The sequence below is a fragment of the Mytilus galloprovincialis genome, chromosome 1, assembly GCF_965363235.1.
Source record: "Mytilus galloprovincialis chromosome 1, xbMytGall1.hap1.1, whole genome shotgun sequence".
Taxonomy (NCBI): domain Eukaryota; kingdom Metazoa; phylum Mollusca; class Bivalvia; order Mytilida; family Mytilidae; genus Mytilus; species Mytilus galloprovincialis.
Window position 1 is genome coordinate 42013115 of NC_134838.1, and position 21294 is coordinate 42034408.

Genomic DNA, 21294 nt, shown 5'->3' on the forward strand with positions numbered 1-21294 from the left:
GATTTTAGTAAAAGAAACATTTCAAAAAATCAAACATTTAATTTTTAGTCAATTTCCAGAAGCAGAATCACTACTAAAAAGCTTCCAAATAAACAGATCCCTAAAATCAGAAACAGCCAATAAATTACAACCTTCTAACAAAAAGCTAGTAGACATCCGCATCTTTTTCTTACCAAATCATAATAAAATAACAAATTCTCTAAGCAAATCATACCAATCACATATTGTCAGAAAAAAAAATGGAAGGAAAAAAGCGACAATAAAAAACATTCATAGGGGTAAAAAGAGTGAGTGCACAAGTGTGACAACATTGAAGGGAACAATATAAAACCTTACTTCTTGTAAGACAGCCTTCTTCACCTGTAAAATAAGTGTTAGTAATGGTATCAAAGTTAGTAGAATGATTAACCATGCCTTAAGTTTAACATTGTAGGAATTTTATAAAGACTATATCAATGCGATTCCTTGTCATGCAATATCCCAATCAATTTCATAGGAAACAGGAAATTACAGTTTGCATTCCCATTACAAGATAGAGAACAACAATTAGTCATGTTTCGGTATGATAATACATGTAGTACCATCAAAGAGGAAAACATTTGCATGCAAGATCCTTGGCTAATATACATGTACTTGTATATAAAAATCTGGCTAAATATGATCAAGATTGATAAATTAGTTTTAATTTCTTGATACTGTTGACCCCTGTCACAATCATTACACGAATAAATTCATTATAAATATAAGTTGTATGTAACCTAGAAGCCTGGATCATTCCCTTGGCAAATTATGCCATTTTGATATTAAAATAAAACTTTTTTTCACAATAACCCTTACAGACAATAAAATGACAGTTTTTTTCGTGTCTTATTATTTTATAATATCCTGCATGTCTCATGATAATTCTTATTGTTTACAGTTTTATCTATAAATAACTGTTTAAGGTGGTACCTTACACTACCAGGAGATAACTCTGTAAAATCAGCTAAACGTTTTAATCACGTTCTTTAGTTAAGGGAATATTAAGCTTCCCAATGATCAAAATTAGTGTTTGTTAAACTGCTATATTTCCAATGAAATTTTTCTGTGAAAGTGATTGGTTCAAGTTTTTTGAATTTAAAAAAAAAAAATAATTTCAACAGGTCGAAGTAAATATTCTGTTTAAATTTTATGAAATTAAACAAGCCAATTTAATTTTAGTCAAAGTGTTGGGTAGCACCTAAATAAAAAAAAACACAAACACACAAATTTATCTTCAACTGTTATTTGCCATCAGATATACAATCAAAATTGTTATTTGTAATCAGATATAGAAAATAATTCATGTTATATAATATCTTTATTTTATCAAGGTGTTGAAATCAAACTAATGCAATAAGGAATTCAGGTAAATCTACTGTTAAATCAGAAGAGGCAATTTTTTTCAAACTTAGGCAATATTGATCTCATTAAAACTTAAATTAAAATTGGTATAACATTAAACTCAAAATACTATAACATGCTTATATGAAGCTTGGAACCAAATGTCAGGAAGCTCTGATAGACAGTTCTTGTGAAAAATGTATAAAAAATTTAATACATTGGCTTTTTTGCAAGAATATACCGGTACAGTATTTGCTTAAAAGAAAGTTAATGAGCCATGTTTGCCAGAACTCCTTCTTGCTTACATAAAGCTAAATACATGAGAAGCTTCAATTTGTAGTCCTGGGAAAAAGCAACAGAAATTTTACTACACAGACCCAAAGACACACATAATAGTATATTATATTGACCTTCTTTGGAGCTGAAGTTTATATTGACTATAATACTAATAAAATGCCTGAAGAGTTATTGAACTGCTTAGCATACTATGATTGAATGTAGTAAAAGCATAGCCTATGTATAGATTTTTTGGTAAATATGAAAACTATGACTAATATAACAAATAAATATCTATATATAATTACAAAAAAATTAAAAATTAAAAAAAAATAATTTAAGAAAAATATATATAAATACAGATATTCCTGAAATTTATGTATTTAAAAATCTCAATTCTACAAACAATTCTACAAACAAATGTACAAACAAAAGCATAAAAAAATCACAACATATAACTGAAACAATAAACTGAAGCACAGTAAAAGAAGTGTAATATTCAAATTATTCTTACCTCATCTTTTGGTTGACACATAAGGTTCCCTCCTTGGGTGAAGAAAAAACACCTGTCCCATCTGGTGGCTATCAGCTGTTTACTGTAAACATTTTAAAAACTGTTATCAATATCATCACTCACAGTATAAAACATGCACAATGAGATTTAAATTTGATATTTGAAATAAAATTAACGGTACAAATTTTCTTGCACCAGATGCGCATTTCGACAATACATGTCTCTTCAGTGATGCTCGTGGCCAAAATATTTGAAATTATGAGTAAAGTTTTCTTATCTTATGATTAATATCTGAAATGGAAGTTTATATCATTTCAGATATATTTTTTTTTTCTATAAGATCTGAAGTACAATAAAGAGAAACAAAGCATAATCTAAGTAATGGAAAGCATTCAAAGAAAGATTGTTTAAACTCTTTTCTCATTACAGTTGTGTAAGGGATGATTGCAATAAAACTTTTTTTTGTATATATGATTAATAAAAAATTGCAAAAAAGACCTTTCCCTTCAGATGTATGTGTTATAACGTATCTTTTAATTGGATAACTGCTAGATTGGTTATTTGTGTTTTAAACAAAATGGCAATATCAAAGCATGTCAACCATAATTTTATCAAACTTTCAATTTTAAGAGGTCCAGTCAAACAAAATATCTGCTATTTAAAAAAAAACATCATTGTAATTACCTGCGTATGAACAAGTATCCCCCTTTTTGTGCCAGTTGAGTATTTGGGGGAATATATGGCATTTCAGGATTAGGTTCTGCATGGTAATGCTGCACACTTTGTTGTTCTAATGTATCTATCAGATCTACTGTTTTCTTTGTGTCTTGTTGTAGTTCTTTCTGTACACTGTAAAGCAAAGTAAGTTTTAGTCATCATGTATAAAAAAGATAATATAAGATAAGAAATTTATTAATCTAATCAAGAACCCATAAAGGGCATCATTTTACAACAATATTATGCACAATATGATTGGAAAAAAGCAAAACAGAAACCTAATACCATACTATAAAGTTATGGACAGGATCAGAGCCTAACACAACATGTGTCTTACATAACTATTCCTGGTAACTTTCAGTTAGGCTAATAGTACTGCAACTGACATCGAAAAAGACGCTTAGTTAACGAGTTTAATGGTCCGGAATAACACACGGCTGCAAATTGTTTTAAATGATAGAATAATATCTATATTTTAATTTCCGTCGGGTCGTAAAAAGTTTCTATGGTCACATTTTTGTATTTCATCCCTGTAATGGGGTACCCCTCAATTTACGGTTATGGGTAGTTACCTTAAAATCCAAAAATATATTTTTTGGTTAAATTTCCCGCTATTTTCGTAAATATTTTCTATGCACATATCATCAAGGATCATCGGAATGATGAAGACATAGATATAATACCATCTCCAAGTAAAACTTTCAAACTTAAAGTTGGCTGTTTTTTAGATAGAAATTTAACACGTTTTTCTTTAAAAACGAGAATACATATGAGTCAAAAACAGTATTTGACATTTGAGAGGACAAAGCATATTATTGCAATACTGCATGCAAATTTTGTTGGGCAAACTCCAAACAATTTTGTCAAAAACTCAAAAATAAAAACATCATTTGTACCTTTTTTAATTACGGAAATTTCCTTTCCGTCAATCAGCTCCACCATTTATTTTTTCCTTCACAATCAATTTGATAGTTTCGATGTGATTAAATTTTGACTTTATATAAAAGTTAACCAAATCCTTCGGATAAGAGGTTTTTCCGGATAAGGACTATAGTTGACCTTGTGTGAAAATACATTGTATGTCAATGTTTAACCTCAGAGCAATTAATATGCATGCAAGTGGTCGGGGGAAAAGTTCTATTGAAGTTTCGCAGAGATTTGGTGTGTGACAAGGTGATGCTAAAACCAACTTCTCTTGATATTCTGCCGTTTCCGTGGGTGAATCATGCATCAGTCACGATGTTATGAGACTTGCACCAGAAAGTGCGTCTTTAAATTAGATTGATTGATTGTTGGTTGCTTAACGTCCAGTGGCAAATATTTATGCACGTTCAGGACGAGAACAAGTTAACAATAAAAACAATTGGCAGGTTTTGTCATAATAGAGGCCATTCGGGATGATGATCGGGAAAATTTAGACTGCCACTGGAAAATGATGGTATATTGGATTGGGACAGAAATTTTCCATTTCAACATGCCACCTACGGACCCTTCAAAGAGTGGATGCAAGGGTTTTTAACATGCAAAGAACGTGACACTCCCTTTACATGAGGCATCGGATTTAACGTCCCCATTCTGACCGGACATGACTGCGAATTTGATACATCCCGCACAGCCAAACGGATGCCCCACTTAGTTTTACTGCCGGTCGGGAGAAGACCAAGTTACCATATTTCGTTTCCCCAGTCACCCATGGGGAACATTAAATTAGAAACAACAGAAATCCATATGTGTGATCAAACTGATCGACATGTATCCTCACAACCTGACACTTTTATACGATCTCGCGCTCAGTTTCTTCCTTGTAGTTTGGATATGAAAACGGTTTTTGTGTAAACGAAAAATTATTTAAAAAAAAAAACAGAAAATTAAGCAAAACTGAGTCCTCTAAACGTGTTGACAGTCTTTTAAGTTGTGCTTATTAATGTGAGTAATCATTTATCGATGCATAACCAAGTACTTATTGAAGTCAACACCTGTGCAATTAAGTAAAACAGTTACTGAAAAATTAGAATTTGAACTTGCTGTCAGTTCATTAATAACGATTGGTAGTGATGTGATTTGTTCTTGCATAAGAAAAGGCCTTTCTCCTGTAGCACATCCTCTATATATACCGATCTCTTTTACCCAAGATTGTCCCTGATGCATTCCAAACTACCAAACTCCAAAACTAACTAGATATTGTGACACCTTACAGTGTGGCCAAGGGATATGAAATATAGAGTTTAGCTCTGAACTCAATTTAGGGGATGCCATATCTGCTGCAGGAAAATTGAAGTCTATGTTAAGACTTTCAGAATTACACCAAGGTGTGTATGAAAATATCAAGGATACATTAAAAAAAGAACAATTACTTCACCCTGCCACCAGTGCTCTTATGATCTATGTCCTCGTTTTGGTATATAGCTTGTTAATAGAAGAAAAATAACACAAAGGCACTTCTGAACCGTATATTGTTCCTAAAGATAACATCCGCCCTATTACATTTGGGATGGCAGTGCAGATACATCGTGCATATGCATATGGGAACATTGATCGAAACCGTTTGTACTCACATTTCTTTTGTGTTTCCGATGCAAAGGTAAGACTATATCTGACGAGTCTGACCGAATCATTACGGTATTTACGCTCCAGATAGCATTTGTACCCAAAAACTGTGTTTGCTTTGAACAAACTCTGTCCTGTGCCGAACAAAAGGAAGTGTCTTGTAATGCTAATACGCGTACTGAATCCGCATATGATGACTAAGAGATTGATTCATGTCCCTATTTTATGAATACTTGAGCTATTGTGTGTCGCTTTTAAAAGTTATATAACATGTATAAGGATCATGACTGATTTTGGATTACAACATTAGAAAATTGGCATTGCATTGTATAATTTTTCATCCTTCCCTTAAAAAATTAATGAGTTTTACCACTAAAAAAATGTGCATGCACCAAACTGACTTTGTTTTTCACTCATTTTTTTTTAAACCTCGCATTCGCCTCGAGTGACTATATTATATTACGTGTTATAATTGCTCTGTCCAGACTTGCAAATACACAATATGTATTTATTAACTAGATAATAATTTTCACAAAATTCACAACCTTTAAGATGCAAAATTAAAAACACTGTTTCAGTGCATGAATTTTGGTTTTTTCAAAGATAGAAAAAATATTGAAATAATTTGATAAACTAGTGTTTTATACTTTAGAAAATAATTCTGTAATATACTATAGTGAAACACTATACACAATATGAAAGTTTATGGATGTGAAAAGGTCAAGGCCACTTCTTCTTTTGCTACGTCTTAAATGGAAAAATTCAGAAGGTTCCAAATCTAGCCATTTTGTAATGGCAGCTCTTCATATAAGTAGTCAAATTTGTCGTTTATACCATATGCTTATGATTGAATCGTTTTTGTAGCATTCTATTGAATAAATATCAGATTATTTCTCCTTTTTGTCCTTGTGGTGGAAATATTGATATTTTTAGGTCTGACCTTTGACCTCAATTTCACAAAATTTTGACCACTATGGATTTTTACGACCCAGCTTTTCTTTTTGTACACGTTTTCATCTTTCCATCGATATATAATTTAGGTGTGTGTTCTTCCGGACCATTAAAGTTTTAAAAAATGAACTCTGGTTGCAGTACTATAAATACTGCAGATCATTTGAACAGGTTCAGGTTTAAATAGATATAAAAAGATGTGGTATTATTGCCAATGAGACAACTTTCCATCTAAGTCACAATTTGTAAAAGTAAACCATTATAGGTCAAAGTACTGTCTTCAAAACGTAGCCTCTGCTCACACCAAATAGCAAGCTATAAAAGGCCTAAAAATGTCTTAATAGAATTGAGAATGGAAATGAAGGATGTGTCAAAGAGACAACAACCTAACCAAAGAGCAGAAAACAGCAGAGAGCCACCACTACAGTCTGGTTTAAACATGGTTTAATATATTTACCCTTGTACACTAGCATTTATGTTGTTTAAGAATTCTTCTATTTCTTTTTTACACACAGCATCCTGACCCATCTGAAAGAAGGCTCGTTGTGCATGCATATATCCCAGTATTGGCTCCAATAAGGAACATTTTCTTTTGTACTGTAAGGCATTTAAACTGGAGTAGTAATGCAGACCTGTCTGTAAAAACAAAAGAAATCACAAAATCACTAAACTGTTGGTTGGTTAAAATTTTGAGGTCAACAAATTGAAATTGTCATTATAATTTTCCCCTCTCATAAGCATAACTATGGGTAAGTTCATGTTTTGCTATGGGAAAACCGATAACCATTGACTGATTAAGATCTGAAAAATAGGAGAGACACATAACATCTTTGAATCAAGGGAAAAGATACAAGAAAGAATTACTCAGGCAATGAGATAAGGGCCTTTTTTAACCCTATTTATATCTTACTGAAAGGGCCATTTCATCACTTTTGAAGATTAACTACATTTGTATCTATTTCAAGATTACATGCAATGAAACTAAATTTAGGTAGTCATTTGATCAGAAATTCACAATAATTTAAATGTAGTTTTGACTATACAGGAAAGCAAGTTTTAATTTTTACATTCAGACTCGTAAATAAAAGGCAGACATTTATTATAACAAAAGTATTTACTACAGAACTTTTTAAAATATTTATTTTGTTCTTAGAATGACCCTCTCCTGCCAACACAAAAGTGATAAAGGACTAATTGACAAAAGGTTCAAAAATTTATTGTGATGAGAATATACATGTATACTGTAAGGAATTACAAATTTTATTTGTCTTCCAAATTTGTTTGCTACTACTGTAAACAGGGGTCGAAATTAGCGCTAGTCCGGTAGTCCAGGACTAGTAAAATTTACGTCGGACCAGTAGATTTTGTCAGCTGGTGGTCCGGTGGACCAGTAGAAATTAGTCGATAAAAATCACTGATTGCATCGCAATATCCGTTTGTTTACAAAACAATTTACCTGTGAAATCAATTACACGGTACTGGGGGTATTACAATTGATCAAGTTAATTAATATCTCTGGTGAGCATCCTTCACAACAATATAAAATGTGGAAATTTTTGGAAGGAGTTAAACCGCCGGACAAAAAAATTAAAGATAACTGAAAATCAAAAGGAAGATCAAAATAAAGTATACGAAAGTGACAAAAGGAAACGCAAATACCAAAAATCATGGGAAAAAGATCGTGAATGGTTGCATTATATAGTAGATCGGAATTTAATGAACTGTACAATATGTGAAAAATTTATATTAGTGTTTGTCAAATTAATGTAATTTTTACAGGACCAGTAGATTTGGAGCCGGACCAGTAGAGTTTTCAGTCCACTTGTCCGGCTGGCCAGTACACAAAAGAGCTTAAATTCGACCCCTGACTGTAAACCAACTTATTTTCACAAGCGATTTATTTTCAAGACTTTCCAGAGTAGAAAAATATAGTGAATATAAATAGTCATGAATATGTAAAACTTGGATTTTTCCTTACTTAACTACCGGTTCAACAAGTAAAATTAAGAATGGTGAAATGAACTAGAAAGGGCTAAACATGAAATAAAGTATCCCCGAAAATAAGTTGGTTTACAGATTTTGATGTTGTTTTTACCTGGTGAAACTTTTTTCTCATTCCATACAATTCTTCATTATACTCCATTCGTTGTCTATCATTTTCTTTCTTTTTTGGTAATTTCATATAATTCTTTATTGCACTTTCATGTTCTATAAAAAAAAAATGGTTTTAATGTATATAGTTGGAAAATATCAAGCTTTCTTTTCACAGATACTCAACTTGCCTAAAATAAAATGTAGAAAAAAATCATGAAATATTCAACAACTATTATATTTCTAAATACTGAAGATTATATGTTGACCTCTAGACGTCTTTAGGTTTTTTGTAATGTTGGATCTCTACTTCATAGGCATTTACCCCACATCTTTTCTTGCAAAAACTTTCCTGTAACTTACCGATTTAAAAACTTCAGTTGGAAAAAAATGACAAAGTTAAAATTATCAGCTGACAGCATCAAGCAATATTCAATTAAAAGCATCAATGGCAGCCATATTAGTTACAAGATCTGCAAAGTAACTTTCTTGTTGCATATATAAGGCATGGTTCTTTCAAATAATATTTAAAACTTTTAAAGGAGTTCTCAAAAAGAAAATTTGACAACTATATGCTTTAGATCATTCAAGACCTTTCTCTTTTTCCATTATTGTGAAACTGCCATTCTGAAAGAACACAAATCAATGTGCCTATACATAGACTAACCAAAAATTAACATCCTGCTATCACTTTTCTAGGTGCTACATATATTGCTGTGAAGTGAGTGGTTCAAACATAATGTGTGGTTATACAAAATTCATCATCAAAATTTATTAATAATAATTCAAATGAGAAGAATTTGATATGTTTAACAACACTAGTCAATGCAAGGGAGATAAATCAAATGCTACCTTTCTCCAATCATTGCCTCGCTCTCCTTTAGCTATAGGCAGTATTTATATACATTCAATAAACAGCTGAGCTACAATCACACAATAAGCCAGGACCAAGCAATCTTTTAAATGCTTAAAGGGGATGTTTAATAACGGAGGACAAAGGCCAAGAAAAAGTTCTTTAATTCCATCTTTTATCATGCGAAGTAATTTGGAGAGTCAATCTTTTATCTTACAAAGTTATTTTGTGAGTCCATCTTTTATCATGCGAAGTAATTTGGTAAGTCAATCTTTTATCTTACAAAGTTATTTTGTGAGTCCATCTTTTATCATGGGAAGTAATTTGGAAAGTCAATCTTTTATCTTACAAAGTTATTTTGTGAGTCCATCTTTTATCATGGGAAGTAATTTGGAGAGTCCATCTTTTACCTTACAAAGTCATTTTGTGAGTCCATCTTTTATCATGCGAAGTAATTTGGTGAGTCAATCTTTTATCTTACAAAGTTATTTTGTGAGTCCATCTTTTATCATGCGAAGTAATTTGGTAAGTCAATCTTTTATCTTACAAAGTTATTTTGTGAGTCCATCTTTTATCATGCGAAGTAATTTGGAGAGTCAATCTTTTATCTTACAAAGTTATTTTTGGAGTCCATCTTTTATCATGCGAAGTAATTTGGAGAGTCAATCTTTTATCTTACAAAGTTATTTTGTGAGTCCATCTTTTATCATGCGAAGTAATTTGGAGAGTCAATCTTTTATCTTACCAAATTATTTGGTGAGTCCAACATACTTGAGTGAGATTGTGACATTTTTCAAATACTAGTCTATTCCTTACAAATCCAATTCCAATAACTCTGCATGGTTACAGTGAAAAGTGTGAAATCAGTCTAAGATTCCTCATAAATTATACAATTGTAAAGGAAACTACCAAGAGGATATGCCCCAACTTATAAATATGAACGAATCAATAAAGGGACATAACTTAAGACATTAAAGTGGTGCCACCCTAAATTGTTCTGTATTTGGTGGTAACAAGCATTTTGTATGAATGTCATAAAATTTGGTTCAGGCAAACTAACATTGGGAAACGGAAACCAATATCAGGACATAGGGATGTACAGACAGACAAGGGTAAAACCTTATTGGTCACTAAGCCTAGTGGTGGGCATAACAATAAATATATCTTTCTTACCAGTTGTTGCTATCTGAAACATTTCACACAGGGTTGATACCTCTGAAAAGCAAAAGAAAAGATGCCATATATTTGACCTTTGGAAAAGTTCATTTAAAACATTCTTTAAATTTCTCAAATTCACTTTTGTACACACTTTCATAAATGTCTTTTATAGTTTTATCAATTGACTTGATTTTCTTTGATAATATACAACTGAAGATTTCACTTATCTTATATCAGAAATATTTGAGGTGTCTATAAAGTGAAGTGTTTTATAAGTTAAAATCAGTTATTTGCATTCAGCACTTTGACTTACTGAAAAAAAATTCATCAGAAGTCAATATGAAAAAGAAGATGTGGTATGATTGCCAATGAGACAACTGTCCACAAGAGACCAAAATGACACAAACATTAACAACTATAGTTCACCGTACAGCCTCCAACAATGAGCAAAGCCTATACCGCATAGTCAGCTATAAAAGGCCCTGAATTGACAATGTAAAACAATTCAAACAAGAAAAATAACGGCCTTATTTAAATAAAAAAAATAACATAAAAACAAATATGTAACACATAAACAAACGACAACCACTGAATTACAGGCTCCTGACTTGGGACAGGCATATACATATTTAGCTAAAACTGTTTTAACACTTTGAAATGAAGTAATCCCAGTTTCCTGTTTGATCAGTTACTATTCTGATTACTCATAGTTTAGATGACATTCTCATTATTTTTACCTTCAAGATCTGCTTGAATGAATCTAGACATAGGATACATCATTGTTTCTGAATACTGCGCTGATAAAACTTGCTGTATTGAACTTACCTAGAATAAAATATTATACAATAGACTACGGTAATGTTAAAATTGGAAACACATTTTACATATAGACTGATGTGTGTTTATTTTAATATTGCTTCATTTATATGTGTCAGGGTTAAGTATGGTGTCAATTTCTCTTAACAAGTATACATTTTTGTTTAGGGGACAGCTGAAGCTGGCCTCCAGATGCTGAATTTTCTCACTGCATTGAAGACCCATTGGTGGCCTTGGGCTGTTTTCTGCCCTTTTGTTGGGTTGTTGTCTTTTTTATCAATCCCCCTTTCCATTTGTAATTCTATAATGTTAAAACTGTTATACTATCATCACTCATCTTTCAACTTGTATTTACATTCCTTGGTTTTAAATGATCCAAAATTCAAAAAGTTGCTCTTTATTATAGACCTTATGACAACTTTAATATTGACTACAACCTACTATCATTCATATCATGTACAGTGTGTATCAAAATAGTTCTAATAATTATTTTTGGGGTGTTTGTGATATAACCAATCGACTACCTTCTAGTACATGTATGTGATTAAATATTGCATTTACTATATAAATGATGCTGATGTTGATGGATCCTTTGTTATAGGACTGATACATGCAATCATTCTTGAATCACAGTCAGGGGTTGATTAGCATTAATGATTTATTCATACTTAATTGTATCATACTAACATCATCTAAGTAACTAGAAAACTGTTTTAATGTTGTAGTTAGTATACTGTCTTCTGGCTCTAAAGGAAAAGTCTGAAATAATATAAATATTATATGTGAAAACAACAATATATTTTATTAGATACAGAGCATATCAAGAGCATTTCAACGTCTCAAATAATGTAGCAAATTAAACTTAATATGTTTGTGAATGACAAATAGTCTTCTAGACCTATGCAAGTTATTATACAATTGTATGTATTAAATTTGACACTGGACATTCAGCATTCATTAATCAAATTTAGGTTTTTTTTTACAAAACAAACCTACTAAAATGCATTCCATATAGAGCCAAGAAAATATCTTTGCTCTCTATAACTGCTTGAATTGTATTTTTGACTTTATTACTTTTTGTTTCTGAAACTTTAAAAAGTTCTCATTCTGTAGTATGTAAGATCTTATACCTGTATTTCATAATCTCTAAGTTGCTGAGACAATGCTTGTGTTGCTGCACATAATTCATTCTGAAAAATAGTCAATTATGAAATTTAAAATATAGAATATTCTTCACATCTGAAGTTTACATTGATAAAAAATAAGTAATCTCTACCTTAATCTTTATGACAAAATATTCTGTATGACAAATCTAAGGAACTTTAATCCCATGTATACACAATTCTGCAGTTTTCCTAACTTCAAATCTAGTTCAAATAACAGTCTGCATCGATAGCCACTGGTCCAATGCCTCAGACTAGTAAACCTTTATTTGGTCTATTATTTAAAGTACATGTATTTTCCAAATTTTGTTTAGACACATTAGAAAAGTACTGGAATGAATATCTGTCTTCAAACTTAATAGTTGGAAAAGATTTTGGTGTAGACTGCTACTAGGGTATAGTATGTAATGTAGATAAAACTAAGGCAAAATAAAAAGTAAGACTGTACGTTGACTTTTAAATGTCTTTCAGTTCTTTTTTAATAATATTTATGTGTCATGTGGTTGCTGTCTTATTGACATACGCCCCCATGTCTCTATTTATCCATAAAAATCATCATCATGTACTATTTTCAATTATATTCATTATGTCATTAACATTTCAAAGCATTTTGACAAGGGGTCAATTATTACACATTATTAATTGCTGTGTACTGATTTATAAACATAAAAATAAATATTTTCAAAGATCAAATATATATTTTTTTTAATTTTATGAATTTACATTGTATACTTTCTTTGAATCACATATATGTAATAAACAGACTTAATGGCCCTGTTCATTAAAATGAATCACTAGATGTGTATTTCTTGGAGATTTCATTTTATTATCAGCTTTTGAAAAGAAAAAAATGAAGCAGTTATTGTCAAAATAAATAGACCAAACTTTTTTTCATCTTGTTGATTACTCAATTTGACTATGAAAATAGCACAGCAAATGATGTTAAACACCAAAAATCAAATTGATCTATTAAATGGTGAAATTTCTACATAAAAGAACATGATCTGGTAGTGTTTGGTACATTAATGGACAACTTTTTTTCATTTTTGTACAGGGAACAGAAAATCAACCAAAAAAATCAAAACAACTTTTGTTTGAAAAAAAACCATCAAACTGTAACAGTGTAACCAGCAGGTTTCAAAGAGAACAAGTTTTGACAGACAATCAATAAACTAAAATTTATCCACTTTCTGTCAACTAGAAACACTGCAGCTTCTGCATAATTTATTTTGTGTAATATTCTGCATCAAAGCCACAAAACAAGGAGAAAAGCATTTATTTTCATTCAAAACCAAAGTTTCTTTCAAACTGATTTGATTTTTGATTTTTTTTTTAAAAGTCTCAATGTATACTGTACATACATGAAATATGGAATAAGCAGAATATGTGTACAAATATGTGTATTGTTTTTCATCAAGCAAACACCATTTCTTCAAGTGTCATATTCTTTCCCAGTGTGAAATTTATTACGTTTAACTATTTTACATTATGCATTATATATATATAGCCAGCTTGGATTAAAACCACATTATAATTTCAGAGCAGTATTTACATACACCTATATATATATATAATAATGAGTATTATTGTTTTTCTAAATGGCACCATTTGTTTATAAATCTATTTACATCCAACTTTTTTTCCTAAAAAGTATGCCTGTGTATGTGTATTCAGAAAAGTTCAGCAAAAAAATACCATCTAAATAAACCACCTTTTTTATTTAGTCAAAATGTAAAAATAAATGAGATTACATTACCTGTGCTTTCATAATTCTTTGACAACAATTATGTAATCCTAATGTATACTTTTTCAATGCAAAGGCATCATTTTCAAACACTCTTAGGAGGTTTCTTGTCTGAAAGAGATAAATAATACATTTATAAAGCTGATCATCAAAATAACTGCTTTTCAACTTCTTTATGCAATGTCATCTAAACATACTTTTATTTAGAACATCTTTTTTAAAAGAGAAACTCAAGAACATTATATATATGGCTGATTAAACTGTACTGGTTTTGCTCAATGATGAAGGTTCACTATTATCAATTGCAATAGTTTAAGTGAAATAAGAATTTTGCAAGAAAATATTCCTCTGTATAATAACTGATTAATTTAATATAAACCATAGGTAAATGAGATCTACGTGTATGTATCTATATAACTTTTGATGTTTTCCCAAATCACTGACACATGCTCTTAAAAAAAAAATCCCATACCAAGGAAAAATGGAAAATCTCATCAATTATGCCTGAACAAAAGATCATATTACAGCTCAAACTTAATAATGCCTCTTCAAAGAATAGTCAAATACTAATCAGTTGTCTACTCTGACTGTCCTATTGAGAGACATGTCTACTCTGACTGTCCTATTGAGAGACATGCCTACTCTGACTGTCCTATTGAGAGACATGTCTACTCTGACTGTCCTATTGAGAGACATGTCTACTCTGACTGTCCTATTGAGAGACATGCCTACTCTGACTGTCCTATTGAGAGACATGTCTACTCTGACTGTCCTATTGAGAGACATGCCTACTCTGACTGTCCTATTGAGAGACATGTCTACTCTGACTGTCCTATTGAGAGACATGCCTACTCTGACTGTCCTATTGAGAGACATGTCTACTCTTACTATCCTATTGAGAGACATGTCTACTCTGACTATCCTATTAAGAGACATGACGTCTACTCTGACTATCCTATTGAAAGACATGTCTAACTAATAAACTAACAAGCACCATCAGTTGATACATACATGTATGTTAGCCTAGTAGTTTTTCGTTTACATAGTCATGCTGCCAACTATGAAAGGTTAAAAAGCAAAGTCCATGTTAATTTAATAAGTGTATGATGTGAACAATTAGCTTCTTTTTTTAATCAGATTCTAACCAGTTCTCTCCTTCACTAAAATCTTAAGTCAAATCTGTAATTCATAATTATTACTGAGCAGAGAGAAAGATTATAGGTTCATTCAAATTACTTTTATTGGTACCTTGTTATAGGTCCCTTGTTATTACCATAGTGGAACCCTTGATGATCAATGCTTTTGAATGGGGACATGAGGACATATGAATGAAACCACCAGCCCCCCTTTTAAAATGACAGGATCAGCCCCTGACTGGAACTAGCTTTTTTGTACAATTTTCTTAAAATGTATATAACTGAAAGAAGATCTAGTTTTGATAATTCTACATTGCCTGAAAAGACTTATTACATCATTTGTATATGCACTTGAAGAGATTATCTAGCCAGTATACATACATTGATTGTTACTTGCTTTGAAGTATGTACATTAGTTATAACAGATTACTTAGTTAATTTCAATCAGTTTTATTCCTATTTCTGGTAAGCCTAATTATTGTTTATAGGAATACCTACATTTATTGATGAAAACCACACAAGATAAACAGATTGCCGTGATGATCTGTGTTCTAAAACTTTAATCACCGTGTTTTTGGATGTGGTATGTCACAGAATCAATATCTATCTGACAATGAAGTTTTAACAATCTAGACAAATTTAGAAAGACATCAAATTATTACAAATGGGTTATAGATTGAATTTTACTATTGCGACATACACAGAGGATTAATATCAATTGTATCACCTAGTTTAGGTATTGTTTATAGCCAAACCACAAAACACAACTAAAAATATCCAGTAAGTTTGATAATTCACTTTGACTTAACGACATTTCAGTAACAGAAAACAATCACCAATTACATGTGCATCATAATTTATGAGGTACACATGAAGTTAATTGCTTTATAACAACGACAAAATCCATTCTTTATTTCACTGGTTAACAAGCTGGAAAGTATTCATTTCTATGTAACTTTTGTATAAAGAACATAGACTAGGCTAAAATGTCTCTCCTGCTTTACTTATGATTGAATTTATATAGATAGTCTGATATATGAAGGTTTTATTATAGTTTTCACATTAACATAATATAAAAAAGAAGATGTGGTATGATTGCCAATCAGACAACTGTCCACAAGAGACCAAAATGGCACAGAAATTAACAACTATAGGTCACTGTATGGCCTTCAACAATGAGCAAAGCCCATATCCCATAGTCAGTTGTAAAAGGCCCCGAAATGAAAATGTAAAACAATTCAAACGAGAAACTAACGACTTTATTTATATAAAAAAATGAACGAAATACAAATATTAGTAACACATTTACAAATGACAACCACTGAATTACAGGCTCCTGACTTTGGACAGGCACATACATACATAATGTGGCAGGGTTAAACATTATAAAAAATCCATGAAAATGAAATTAAGGTCAGAGTAACTATGCCAGACACTGACAGATATGTACATCTTGCATTTTGCATTGACACATAGTGAATCCTAGCTGTTGTTAAATTGTACTCCATTTTTGCTTTATTAAAGTTATATCACATAGTGTACTGAGTTTCCAAATTATAAGACACCTAGTGCGTTAAAAATATGGAATTTGTATATACAATAGACTTAAGGTTGAAGTCATGGTTAAGAATAATCATGATAATTGGCATAGACCAGCTGCTGCAACTGGTTACAGGATAGCAGTGTTCTCTCAAAGTAACCATAGTTTTCCTTGCCGATTCTTAGAACTTCACTGGTAAGAGACACACAAGGCGACTCAGTTTTAAAAACATCATTCTAGTACAGAAAATATCTAAAAAGTTTATGTTACAACTAAAAACAAAAATAAAAATAAATACAAACAAGAATGTGTCCATAGTACACGGATGCCCCAAAGGCCCCCAATCGCACTATCATTTCTGTTTTCAGTGGACCGTGAAATTGGGGTCACAACTCTAGTTTGGCATCAAAATTAGAAATATCATGTCATAGGGAATTAACATGTGTACTAAGTTTCAAGTTGATTGAACGAAGGGACGAACAAACACACAGCTAGACCAAAAAAAACATTATGCTCATAAATGGGGCATTCAAAAACAATAGTACATGAATCCCCACCTTTTTTGTTATAGTGTAAATGTTTAAATATTTAATCACTATTAATTAATTATAACAAATTCACCTCTTCCTTTGCCAAAATCAATATATAAATAATGAACCTGGCTGCAAGTCATGTGCTCACAGTTTATTCATCAGTACATTTGTACTTCATTTAATTAATGTCTGGAATGAAATGGGTTTATTTCTTAAAAGGTGTAATAAGAAAAACTTGCCAAACTAAATTGGTATAGCGTGTAGCAATTATGCATTGAGTCTAGTTAGACTATATGTAATATATAATACCTCATTCAAACCAGTAGGGCTTAAATTAAAATATTGTTTGTTTGCAGTTTACCGACCGACCCTTGAAAATCCTCCCGACCGTGAAAATTTTATTGCTTTAAATTTGAAGAAATTTTTTTTAATACTTCTATTGACGCGATCTAGAACTTTGGGTCCTTTCCGGAAATGATTTAAAGTCTGGGTCAATTACGCATTTCAAGTTCGGTTTTTCTTAGCTTCCCGTAAAGCATTCATGTGACCATTTAATGATAAAGCACATGGAAATTGTTTACAGGTATCCATGTCGTCTCGTGTCAATTTTAAGACAAATAACAAACAAAAAAGTTTATTAGTAAACTGTTTATACAGATTCAGGCACATGTAATGATGTGTGATGATATCATTGACAATGATGCAGCGGATATTCATATCTGACACGATAACCATTCTGTCTCAAACAAATTGGGTACAGAATCTGTGGAGCCTGACTTTATGGAACCAATTTCAGTTGTTAAATAATTCGACAGCAGCTTGAAGTATGGCATATTTTCTACAAATCATTGTGAAGACGACAAGATGAAACCACTCCTCCGTGACTTAAATCTTCATGGATATCTGTAAACACGCCTGTACGGAGGAAGGGCTCATTTGAAATGTTAATGGATATAGATCATGCCAAATCAATAAGAAGCAACCCTAATTACTACACAAAGATGTAGAGAAAATGAATGGTTAGCTTGAAAAATAAATATACTCTGAGTCTCTCTATATTAAATCGATTGCAATGAGTATGCTCCTTTAGGATAAGGGGGGGCTGCCCCACTCATTGCAATTATTCTAATTCTTACAATATTAAATATACCCAAACTGTGTGGCCTGTGTGAATTCAATTAAAACATGTCCTTAGGAGCTATGCTGCCAATTTTTTTTATGCATTAAAAACATTTCAGTACAGACCATTTATTTTTAATGGGGTGCTATGGATTTCACCCCAAACTTTAGATTTCTTTGGTTTTCATTAAAGCCTGGCAAAAATTTAACCTTATCACATATAATTAAATAGTGTTAGAAATATGAAAACAGTCGAATGTCTTAATACTTTTTTTTCAAGTTGCCTTTTTTTCAATTGAGGAAGATTCAATGGTTATTTTTTTTTATTAAAAATACACTCTTTAATACATTGTCTTATAAATCTTTAATATCTACATTTTTCTGATGAAAATACTCTACTCATGAAAACATTCTAGTCAAGAAGCATACATGTCTGAATATATTTCTTTAAAACAGTTCTAGTCATAATGACATTCCTTGTTTATAAGTGTTCCAGTATTTAATAATTATACCATATTTTATGTCATAAATTGGATAATGACACTATGTTAAAGTTTCAGTTTTGGTTAAAAAAAATTTTATCTGAAAATGCCTGTTCATTTGATGTTGCTTTTCAGCATGTCCAGTGTTTGTTGTTTTAAAATGTTTTTTTTTTCTTCACAAGAAACTTGGTTTAGTGTAACTGCTTGTTTAAACTGTATTTTGGCTGATAAAATAAAATATTTTTCCTACCAACCGACCCTTCAGTCTGAAGGTACAGTTGGAAAACTGCAAACAAACATATTTTTAAGGTTGGCCTAGGATTTTTCAAATGACAGCATTATTAAGGGCTACAGTTACAAACCCAGGGGTACAGAGGGCTGAAGTTATTGCTGAAAAATTGTGCATTTGATGGTTTTCTTTGAAATCTCTCTTCTTTTTATTGAACAAATTTAAAGTCATACAGTATTATTATCTGTACTTTATGTACATACATGCTTAAATAATGAATGTCATTAAGTATACTATACTTCAAGTAGATATCAATTATATATGTCTGTGTAGTTATAATAAATGAATCATTGGAGGAAATACAAAGAAAGTCTGTATATGACACACAGATTGATTTTGTCACATCTGTTTAAATGCGTTGTCTCGCTGTGATTACTTATTATTACAGAAGCTTAACATTATATATAATGGTTGATGAATTCTAAATCTGATAAGTACACTAAAAGATTGGATATAGAAATAAATACTGCTTTGAACAGCTACTTTTGAACATACATGACTGTTATGCTTAATAGATATATATCACATTTTGAAAGAAGTTACTGTATATTCAGAAATTGAAAATGTATTGCATGCATTTATCATTGCGATTTTGTCATTTGGGACTAAAATGCATTTCAAATTTTGCGATATTGAGAAAATTTCTGTTTCATTCATATAAAAAATAATCAAAATGCCAGTTCAAAACATTGTGATTATAACCCTCAGTCCCTGCCGAATTTTTTCGCAATAATAAAAACATCGCAATTATTTCTAAATAAACAAAATGTTATTATAAAAAAGACCAAGAGTGCTAGTCTTGTTGTGCTAAGCAAACCCCACTAGCATTGACAGAATCAGATGTCTAACAAACAAGAGTGAGTGAAGAAAAGTGCTTACACACTACAATTTATGATTGTTAAGCTACTGGAGGAATATAAAGTCTTTCTGTTCTGGATAGTTTTTAAGAAAAGTGTGAAAAAAGATTTGAGGACAGAGTCGTTTCAAAGGAGATAAGATAGGAAGTGCATAAGTGTTATGCTTGACACATATTCCTATTAATAGGCAGTATATGGGGAGTCCAAATATCAGTTACATTACAAAACAAATAGCTAGTGCATTTCCAAAGCTGCTGTAGATTGATTGATTGTTGGTTGCTTAATTTCCAGTCGCAAATATTTCATACATGTTTAGATCTGCTGTAGAATTTTTTTTTTTTTTTAAACTCAGACGGGTTACTATAAATATACTTTCAGAGGAGTTTGAGATGAGAAAAAGTATGTTAAAATGGTAGACAATGGAAGATTATTTGTTAGCCTTAGTCTGCTACATATAAACATGTATGTAACATAATGGAAGAAATCAAAAGTAATGTTCCTCTAGACTACTATTAAATGTATATGACTATAGAAATGATACATAAAATCTGCACCTGAACATACACATATATATACATGTACATATGATACATATTCCCTTATCAGAATCATATCAACACTATGTTGTATCTAACTGTACTGCTAACTGTACTATCACTTGTAAGATTGTTAACACATTGTAGGGTCAATTATTTAAGTTCACAGCAAGGTGTTTTACTTCTTTCTTAGCACAAAATTATTCAATGAATTCACTAACCATATATCCTTTTTGCCTGTTACGTATATAGGATTCAAATGTGTCTAAGATTCAGTAAAATAGCTTAAAACAATTGGTACAGATCTTTAAAAAGTTTTGAGAGCTAGAGGAAAGATTCCGATTAGAAAGGAATACATATCTATCTATTTATACCTAAACAAAATAGGTAATTATTAATTTATACTGCATTTTCCTTATTTGAGTTATCTCTTCTCATTTAGCCTGAAGTTGAAAACCTTTTTTATTTGTAAGATCAGTTGTAATAATATCATGAATATTGCCCTATAACTTATAAGATGAGATAACTCATAAAATCTAATTTAATGAAGAAATTTATACAGTTGTGTTGGTTTCATAAAAAAAATTGTAGCAAGGGTAGAATGACCCAA

The 21294-nt window shown here is 31.2% G+C and overlaps 1 protein-coding gene across 6 annotated transcripts in view; it reads right to left on the minus strand.

Annotated features, from left to right (window-relative positions):
- LOC143074926 (DCC-interacting protein 13-alpha-like) overlaps nucleotides 1-21294 on the minus strand; it is a 55423-nt gene that overhangs the window by 21950 nt on the left and 12179 nt on the right. For 4 of the 6 annotated variants that reach the window (XM_076250146.1, XM_076250139.1, XM_076250126.1 and 1 more), the window contains exons 2-11: nucleotides 14205-14303; nucleotides 12416-12475; nucleotides 11973-12044; nucleotides 11207-11294; nucleotides 10485-10526; nucleotides 8463-8575; nucleotides 6825-7003; nucleotides 2837-3001; nucleotides 2153-2234; nucleotides 337-360 (exon numbers count right to left, since the gene is read on the minus strand). In XM_076250146.1, the coding sequence (XP_076106261.1) occupies nucleotides 337-360; nucleotides 2153-2234; nucleotides 2837-3001; nucleotides 6825-7003; nucleotides 8463-8575; nucleotides 10485-10526; nucleotides 11207-11294; nucleotides 11973-12044; nucleotides 12416-12475; nucleotides 14205-14303 (924 nt within the window). The remainder of the gene's footprint in view (nucleotides 1-336; nucleotides 361-2152; nucleotides 2235-2836; nucleotides 3002-6824; nucleotides 7004-8462; nucleotides 8576-10484; nucleotides 10527-11206; nucleotides 11295-11972; nucleotides 12045-12415; nucleotides 12476-14204; nucleotides 14304-21294) is intronic. The other 2 variants (XM_076250161.1, XM_076250130.1) reach the window with 1 other exon arrangement.